This window comes from Quercus robur, chromosome 9, assembly GCF_932294415.1.
Source record: "Quercus robur chromosome 9, dhQueRobu3.1, whole genome shotgun sequence".
NCBI classification, from domain to species: domain Eukaryota; kingdom Viridiplantae; phylum Streptophyta; class Magnoliopsida; order Fagales; family Fagaceae; genus Quercus; species Quercus robur.
In genome coordinates, this window is record NC_065542.1 from 30,355,424 (window position 1) to 30,365,339 (window position 9,916).

Here is a 9,916-nt window from a genome sequence, read left to right on the forward strand (position 1 = left end):
CTAGGCACACCACATGCATCACATGCTGCACACACATGCATCATCACATGCATAGAACAAACACACACATGCATAGTGATTCACTTCATGCATTTTGCTTCTGTTTACATGTTTCTACACTTATTGCATGTTGTTTTGAGTTTGTTTTGCTCTGTTGTAGGTTGTTCTACCTCTATTTTGAACTAACATGTATCTAATCATGTTTTTGTGTTTGTTCACTTGTATCTTTTCTTTGTTATCTGCTTATGCAGATGTCTCTATTTAAAAGCTCAGCTGTGAAAGGAGGCAGCAGCAAAGGGAAAGAGCTGGTGATTGATGTTGATGACCCTTCACCGAGGTCAAAGAGGACTTGATTTTCAACAGGAGTGTATGACCCTGACTTGTTCAGATCTTATGCTGCATTTCAGTCCCATACGAACTACTTTCGAGATGCTCCATTGCTGGTTGAAAGAGTCGTTGATTAATCATTTCTTCTAGACACCAATATCCACATTTGGTTTGCCACCAAAGATTAGAATTTTCTTCTCTCAAATCTTGAGGATGCATACGAAAAATTGGTGAAAGAATTTTATGCCAATGCCAGCATGAGTCACACCAAGCAAGCATGAGTCACACCAAGAAGACTACCAAGCAAGAAAGTCATGCTACTCAAGGAAGCTCAAGCTCTACCTCTCATGTTTATGATGAGTAGTTAGACAACATCATGGCTACTCTCCAAGAGATCACTACCAAAATATCCAGACTAGCTACCATCATGCACTCCCAACACATTCGTTTTGACACCAAGTTCACATCTCTCCAGACTTAAATGGACCAAATTCAAAGGGAGCTAGAGGAAAGTGAAGACTAGCTATTCCATGACAAAAAGGGGGAGATGGCATCGTTGATAGGGGGAGGAGAAGCTAGTGTAGTGATAGGGGGAGGAGAAGCTAGTAGCTGTTGTTTGGTTTATATTTTTTTATGCTTTACTTTATGCTCAAGTACTTTGTTCTAAAATTTCAGTCTTATATTCAGTGTTTGTGTTTATCTCAATGCTTTGTAGCATTTTTTTTTTGTACTTTTAAGATATTGCTATTATGTCTTAAGTACTTCACACTTGTACCCTAGTAGGATCTTGTTCCTAGATGCAAATACTTCGTGTATTTTGCATTGGTTGTGTGTTGGACATACAATTGATCATTGTGGTTGGTCTTTATTGCATTGCATGTCCGGATGAGTATTTACTTGATAAATGTTCATTGTGGTCATTCTTTAATGACTAAACTTGTTTGATCAAGCTATGTTTAGTGTTTACAAACTTGATCGCACTTTACTTGCTCATGTACGTTACCATGTATTCAACTTGTCATAAGCTTAATGAAAGTTTTGTTTGTGTGTGAGTGTTTCAGGTTACAGGTATATACGTGCAAGTGCTTCACAGTTTCTAGATTAGGTGTGAGTGAATTTTGCCACTGTTCCCAAACTTACGTTTAAATCTAGAGTTTGTTTTAGGGGTTTTGTCATAGAATAGCCAAAGGGGGAGATTGTAAAGTTGTAATTTACAACTATGTGTTTTGTTGGCTTTATTTCGTGCCAAATTTGATTGTAATTTCATTCAATCTATTGTACCTTGTATTTATTGTGGGATTTAATTATAAGGGTTGGTGATAAAGAGAGAGAGTGTGAAGAGTTAAGCTATTGAAGACAAAAGGGTTTTCGCGGGTAGTGCACAACTAAGCATCCCGCGAAATGATGCATATGCCCTGCACATGACTGGAATGCGAAGAGTCAGGACAGATGGAGGCATTTGTGTTTTACGAGTATTTCGTGGGTAAGGCCTTCCCGCGAGACACCCAAGAAACATTCTGTTTTTCCAGTCTATACTATCTAATACACACTTTTTGTACCCACACTATATATACCCACATTACCCACAATTGTTGAGGAGTGCTTCTAAGATAAAACCCTAGCAAAAAACCTTGAGAATTAAAGATTGCTATACCCACATATCTCTACACATTTGCTTGTGGATTTCCTTAACTCCTACCTCCCCATTTCCATATCATTGAGAGGTTGATAGCCCATACACTTACTACACCCTTTTAGAGTGTCAAGTGAGAATTTGGTGCTACTAGGAAGCATTGGGAGAAGACAAGGATGGCAGATGCAACATGGAGCTTGTTGCGGGATCCAAAGAGCTAGACAAGACACGGTTCCGAGTAACCTTGTTGGAGTAGAAGCTTGGATGGCTTAAGTACATCGGGTAAATTAGGCTTGGAGGGTCTTTTGCTAACTCATGTATCCCAACTGATTGTCTAGTGGATCGATTACCACTTGGAGGGCAGCGGAGAGGTTTTACACTGAGGACTTCGGTTTTCTCTTCGATAACACATCGCTGTGTTGTCTTTGTGTTTTTGCATCCTTCTTCCCTACTCTTTTAGCTTTCATATTACTGCTATGTTATATTATTTATGGCTTAGAGTAGTTTATTTGTTCATCCGCTCGCTTTTACTCTTTTTCGCACTTAGTATAAGTTAGAGTAAAATCTATCGAGACGTAATTTTTATCTTGGGATCTGAACAACTCTTGTATTTTCACACAATTTAGAGCATTTAATATATTTATTATATTGAATTATTTATAAGAAACCCAACAAAGAGTATTTATAAGAATAAATTACGCCTAATATGGACTTTACCCACGGTAGTCCATGGTATTTTACAAAACCACAATTTAATGTATTTACCATATATCTTTTTGTATTTTAGCGTTTCCCCCTCAACCTCAAGGTGAAATCTCAAAGTCAAATTAAGTTTAGAGTTATTTATTTATTTTGGTTGAGAAGAAAGTTTAGAATGTAAGACTTGTCAAGAATATATGACTAGATTGGACCAAATAAGATGTGTAGAGGACCAATATCAATATGGAATGGAACACACAACACAATTGTCAACAACATTAGACATAAAGATCAACGACGGATAGATATAAAAAAATTTTAAAAAAAAATTGGTTGTTACGGTTAAAGGTGTTAGGGTTTATGCCCTAAAATTCAATTTATTGACATGTTATAAATAATTAAATTGTTTAATTATATGAGACTATTTGTAAATGAACTAATTGGATATTATCATAGTCTTTGAGATGCATTGTATGTGGTTTATGTGATTTAGTTACAAAAGATATAAATTACAAGTTTCTTATAAACTCAAAATGTAGTTCGTAGTCGGTGACGAAATTAGGTGTTTCATCTACAAAGAATATAACACATCAACTAAGATGGTTTGTCTTGATCATGGAAGTAGAGACTTCTAGTTGATGTGTTGATGTGTCTCAAGTGTGTAAGACATATTGAAGTAGACTACTATGAAATTAATTATTCAATTAACAACGTCACCTGCATAATAAATCTCATGACTTCTAATTTCATACTCTCATTCCTAAAAGGATAGTGAACCCGATCATGAAATATAAGTTACTTTGATATATTAGGAGTGAGATCTAATTTAATGGTTAAAATCTCAGTATGTTGGGTAACCGCACGTAGTGTTGAGGGAACACATATTCTCAAGATGGAATCCATAATCTCTTTCTATAAAGACATGAAATATCCCCTTGAGATAAGCTTAATAGGAACTTGTTATTTAGGGTCAGCCACTTTAGTAAAGAATTACTAAAGTTTATGTTTAATGAAATTAGATTTCATAAATATGAATAACTAAAAGATTAAACTGGGGACTTAAGGAATAAAATAGTTGTTTACAAGGTAAAAGTTTATTAGGACTTTGTTCACCATGGATATTTCACAAAGGGATCAAATGATATCATATTAGAGTTTTGGGATATAATTTATTAATAAGGCCTAATATGCAATTATATTTTCATAGTGGTACTTGTTATATAATTAATGGTAACTTTAAGCTTCTCAAGAGTTGACAGATAAGTTTGAAGCCCATTAGAGCTAGAGCCTTATTAGTCCATTTGGTCACATCCCAAGCCACACACTTAGGCCCAATTAGGTTGGCTCAGAAGGCTAACCCAATTAGATAATCAGTTATTTATTTAATAAGAGTAATTAAATAAAGTAACTACTTAGGCAGTTAAAAACGTATGTATGATTAAAAGAAGAGAAAACAGTTTTTCTTTGTAGTATCTTTTGAATACACTTTTCTTTTGGAAAATAAACGTACTTAAGAACTGATTGAGAGACCACTCATCTTAGGTATTATGTGGAATTGGGATGAAGATTGAAGGTCTTCTCATGTCTTGTTTTTGAATTTTACTACATCAAGGTACACTTTCTCTTCTTTGTTCTAGAATTCAAGGTTATATGTTATCTCCCATGAATGAAGTACGTCCTTGTATTGCTTTTGCTGTTTGTTTTGTATGAGAAGCAAAACCAGTTTTTCTAACAAAATGATAGTCACACTAGTGTCTGAAATGATGAAATTGGCATAGGAAAGAGTCATGGGTGGTTGTATGGTGGCAACACCAATAGCCAGAATAATGATATAAACTATGGACATTGATATTGGTGGGTGGTCAAAAATTGGTTTTAGGGTCACAAATACCCCCTAAAAGGCAAATGAACACATGATGGTAGCTTTTGGGGAAACTCTAAATAGATTGAACTCCACAAATGGGAGCCTCAAATGGGAAGATGGCCCCAAAAATCAAAATCTGTGCAAAAATAAAAGTAGGAAAATGATTTGTCATAATAGAAAATGGTCTTTGAAAAATGGCCAGTGTTGGTCAATGTTGATCAAAATTGACATGACGGTTAGACAAGTATGTACTGAGTCACCCATGGGATGTTACTAGGAGTCACCCATGGGATGTTACTAAGTAAATCCTAGCTATATAAGTGATTAAAAAAAAAAAAAAAGTCTTATTTGTAACCTTTTTTTTTTTTTTTTTTTTTTTTTTTTTTTTTAGAAAGAAGAATCCATTCATTCAACCAAAAGATCAACAGGACAGACTGTCAAACATTACAAGATTGTGGGCATCACAATGGATGTCACCAAACCAGATTTGGGGGGATTGGGACTGTCTGGCTATCTTTGCCAATTTATCAGCTACCCCGTTCCCTTTTCGTTTAACATGAGCGAAAGAAACAGCATGAAAACCAGAGGCCAGGTGCCGAGCATCTTCAATCAGGTGGCCAAAGGGAGCAAAGCACGCGTCGCATGAGTTGAGAGAGTTGGTTATGATTTCGGAATCCCCTTCAAAAATCACTGACAGAATATTAAGCTCCAAAGCCAACAAAATCGCCCTCCTACAGGCAAGAGCCTCCACGTCTTCGACATATGGGGGTAAGGCAACACGTTCGGAGAGAGCTCCAATAACTTTACCTTCATGCTCCCTGATCACCACACCCAACCCCGCAGCTGGTTGCTCCTGGAAGATGGCTCCATCGTAGTTTGCTTTACACCAAGAATTGGGAGGAGGGGACCAACAAACCGGATTTGGAGGATGGGGAGGAGCCAGGGGCGTATCTTGGGCCTGTTGGAATTCCTGAAGCCGTTCAATGGCATCCGAGTGGATCTGGGAAAAAGGCAGAGAAGGCGAACCAGTCCGGGACGAATTTCTCTTAAACCAAATGCACCAGGCAATCATAGCTATTCTTTCAACCAGCTGGGAGTCCATCCTCTTAAGGATGCCCAAGAAAAGGTCCTGGAAATTGACAAATCTCTCCGAAATGTAAGGCCTACATGAATCTTCCATCCACCAAATTTCTTTGACCAAATAACACTCCCAAAGAGCATGGATGCCATCTTCAGGACAGTCCCGGCATAGATCACAGATGTCATTTGTAATTATTTTCCTTCGGCAAAGATTCTTTTTTGTTGGAAGAGACTCGGAGGAAGCTCTCCAAAGAAAGTGCTTAGCTTTATTTGGAATATTCAGTTTCCAAATGTTAGACCAGAGCTCTTTGTTGGCAGAAGAACATGAAGGACCAGGAAAGTTATTGCTTGCAGTCATGGCCAAGAGACGATAGGCCGACTTGGTGGAGTAAACGCCATTCTTTGTTTCATTCCAGAATCTAACATCAGGGGACTGCCGAGAGCTTAGAGGGATGCTCAGGATTTCCCTAGCCTCAAAAGGGAGGAATTCACCCCTGACCCGATCTTCATCCCAGCCAGCACCATTCTCGGACAACAGAGCACAAACTTTGGTGTTCATTGGGAGAGATTTTTGGGGAGAAAGGATTTTTCTGGGCTGTCTACCAGGCAGCCACTTATCTCCTCTGATCCGGACAGTGTGACCATCACCAATGCGCCAGGCCGAACCCAATTCAAGAACATGGCGCGCCTTGAGAATGCTCTGCCAAGCATAGGATCCAGAGGTTTTTACACCTTCATCCATGATTGAGCACGAGGGAAAGAATCTCGCTTTAAAGACCTTAAAGAATAAGGAATCCCTATTATGTAAAAGCCTCCACACCTGCTTCCCAAGAAGAGCAAGATTGAAATTTTCAATATCACGAAACCCCAAACCCCCAAGGCTTTTAGGGAGACAAAGCTTATTCCACGCCACCCAATGGGTTTTTCGTTGCTCACCGCTGTAACCCCACCAGAACTTGCGAATTAGCGATTCTATGTCTTTGCATAAGCTTTTTGGTAACTTGAAACAATTCATCGTGAAGGTAGGCAAGGCTTGAAGGATAGACTTGATCAGCACCTCTCTGCCTGCCTGGGAGAGGAGTTTCTCCTTCCACCCCTGAATTTTATTCCAAACCCTTTCACGGATGTAGCTGAAGCTATGTTTTTTACTTCTTCCCACAAAAGAAGGGAGCCCAAGATATTTTTCGATATGATGAGAGTCTGAGACCCCCAATCTGGTTTTAATGGAGTTTCGGACCTGCTGCCTTGTGTTTGTACTAAAGAAGAGTTGGGTTTTGGCGCGGTTGATCCTCTGCCCCGAAGCCCTTTCATACTTATCCAACAAATCCAAAATAGCGGAGCATTCATGATTGTTTGCCCGACAGAATAGCAGGCTGTCATCCGCGAAGAAAAGATGAGTCACCTTGGGACCTTCACGGCACAAGGATGCACCAGTGATTGCACCAATGTCCGCAGCTTGCTGGATAAGCGAATGCAAACCTTCTGCACACAAGATGAACAGATATGGAGACAACGGGTCCCCTTGTCGGAGACCACGTTGGGGATGGATAAGACCATGAGGGACACCATTAATAAGAATTGAAAAAGAAGCAGAACTTATACAAGATATAATCAGATTGATCCAATTCCTATCAAATCCTAACTTCTCCATCAATTTGTCCATGAATTTCCACTTAACCCGGTCATAAGCCTTACTCATGTCGAGTTTTAAGGCCATGGAACCAGATTTCCCTAATCTCTTTTGTTTGAGGTGGTGTAAGGTTTCAATGGCAATTAGCAAGTTGTCTGTGATGAGGCGGTTGGATAGGAAAGCGCTTTGGGAATCAGAGACGATTTTTGGGAGACATTTTTTAAGACGGTTGGCTATGGTTTTTGAAATGAGTTTGTAAATGACGTTGCAGAGGCTTATGGGCCTGAAGTCTTTTGCTGTTTCAGGGGATTTAATTTTTGGTATCAGGCAGATAAAGGTATGGTTTATATCAGATGGCACGGTTCCGGAGTTTAGGACAGAAAGAGTAGCAGATAAAACATCATGACCAACAATATTCCAGTAATGTTTAAAGAAGATAGGAGGCATACCGTCAGGGCCGGGGGCTGATACGGATTTCATTTGTTTCAAGGCTACCTCAACCTCCTCTGCTGTGTACTGCTTTGTCAACTCCATGTTCATCAGAGGCGTCACTTTTCTCTCGATTCCCTGGAGGATGGGATCGAAATTGGATGGAGCTTCCGAAGTAAACAGCTCCCTAAAATACGTAACCAACTCTTGACCAATTTCTTGTTCTTCCTCAATGACACGGCCATCCTCACGGGTCAGCTTGGAAATAAAATTTCTTCGGTTTCGCTGGCTTGCACGGCTGTGAAAATAGCTTGTATTGAGGTCCCCCGCCTTAAGCCAATCCACCCTAGAGCGTTGATGCCACATACAATCTTCCTTAACCATTAACTCATAAACTTCCCCCTTTAAGGACCTTACTAGCTCATGATTCTGACCAGCCATTGACAATGCTTCTGCCTGAGCTAACAATTTCTTTTTCTTCACCAAAAGATTCCGAATGTGCCCAAAAGTACATTTGTTCCAAGTTTTTAACTTAGAGCCGCAAGCCTCAACCTTGGAAACGACCTTATTCATGGGGTTGCCTGGGAAAGGATCATCCCACACGTTTTTTATCACCCCTTCACATCCAGAGTCCCTCATCCACATCACTTCGAAGCGAAACGGTCTGCCACTTTTATAGAAACGAACATTTTCGTCATCAGAGCAAATCCACAGAGGGCAGTGGTCAGATAGCGAACCCGAGATGTGATGAATTCGAACCGTAGGAAATCGCTGCAGCCAGGAAGCCGTTGCCACTCCCCTATCCAATCTGATCCAAGTAACAACTCCGTCGAATTGATTGTTGCACCATGTAAACGGTGCACCCACAAATCCGATATCCCTAAAGCCGCAAAAGTCAAGAGCCCCTCTAAAATCAATCATTTGGCGCTCAGGCCGAGGAGCACCGCCCCTTTTTTCCCCCGCCTTCACAATCTCGTTAAAATCACCTACACAGAGCCACGGCAGATTAAATTGAAGACCAAGATGCTTGAGTAGCGCCCAAGAGTGTTCCCGGTTGGCGGTTACCGGATTTCCGTAGAAACCGGTGAGTCGCCAAGCGTCATCCACTCCTGGGGCGACTACTGCATCGATGTGCGACGGAGAAGAGCTCTGAACCTTTAAGTTCAGGTCATCTTTCCAGTACAGAGCTAAACCCCCACCAGTATTGAGTCTAGGAACAATAAACAAATTCTGTAACTTGAATTTACGGCAAAGGCTTTTGAGAAACTTATCTTTTGATCTGGTTTCCATCAGGAAGACGAAGCTTGGGGAATGCTGTTTCACCATCTCGGTGAGTTCCAGGACTGCGGAGCAGTTCCAGCTGATGCCGTTAATGGCTTTCGGCGTGGCTGGACAACAGCCACCGCCGCTGGGGTTGAGCAGAGGACATCATCTTCTGAGGTCTTTTGGATTTTGCTCAGTCGTGGATCAGCCTTCTGTATTGCTTCTCTTCTGGTTTCAGCGACCCCAACCTCTGTTTCTTTAATTGGGATTTTTGTTGCGCGAAGGATTCTCGTCCATGTTCCCTGACTTTTTGGTATTTGGTTATTGGGTTTTTCTTTCTTTTCTGCTAATGGGCTCCCCATTGAATCAGGTATTAAGATGGGTCCGTTGGGCTGGGCCTTCCCTTCGGGCTTTCCAAGCCAGGTTGGTTCAAATTTTTTTGTAGCATCACTAGCTGTGAGAGTTTGGGCTGGGACAGTATTGGGTTCGACAACTTCAGTCTTGTGGGCCCGTGACTGAGAGTGTGTCTTCACAGCCCCCGCATTTTCAGCATGGCTATCTGACTCTTCAGCAAGCCTATCTGTTGCTCTAAGGGTAGGCTCATCAACTTTCCTTAGTTGCTTTAGTTCCTTCATTCCCGCCTTTTCCGTTTCTAGTTTGTCCCCTGTAAGTTTGTTTCCAACCTTGTCAAATCTTTCCAATTCCGTGTCTATTTCTTTCAGCCGTTCCTCGAAAATTTCCCTCGAATCTTGGCCATTCGATCTCCCCAAATCATCCAACGTATCCTTTGATTCGGCCTGAACTGATCTTTCATTAAATGCCACTTGGAAACTTGCACCAGCCTCGGTTTGAGCATGCGCCATTGTCCAAGGTTGGTCGCCATTCAGTCCTACCGGAGCGTACGTCCCACGCTCCATAGCACTCTGTTTCTGTTGAGCTTTTTTGGCTGCATAGAAGCCCGGGACTTTTATCACAGAGTTTCTACTCTTCA

At 40.8% G+C, this 9,916-nt stretch overlaps 1 protein-coding gene across 1 annotated transcript; it reads right to left on the reverse strand.

Annotated features, from left to right (window-relative positions):
• Positions 1-4,944: 4,944 nt before the first annotated feature.
• Positions 4,945-8,952, reverse strand: LOC126700952 (uncharacterized). Its single transcript, XM_050399115.1, has one exon. The coding sequence runs from the start codon at positions 8,950-8,952 to the stop codon at positions 4,945-4,947; it is 4,008 nt and encodes a 1,335-aa protein (XP_050255072.1).
• Between the last annotated feature and the right edge of the window lie 964 nt (positions 8,953-9,916).

Bases quoted from the DNA above. Each gene is read 5' to 3' on its own strand.
- LOC126700952 (XM_050399115.1), bottom strand. From the start codon at position 8,952: ATGGAAACCAGATCAAAAGATAAGTTTCTCAAAAGCCTTTGCCGTAAA.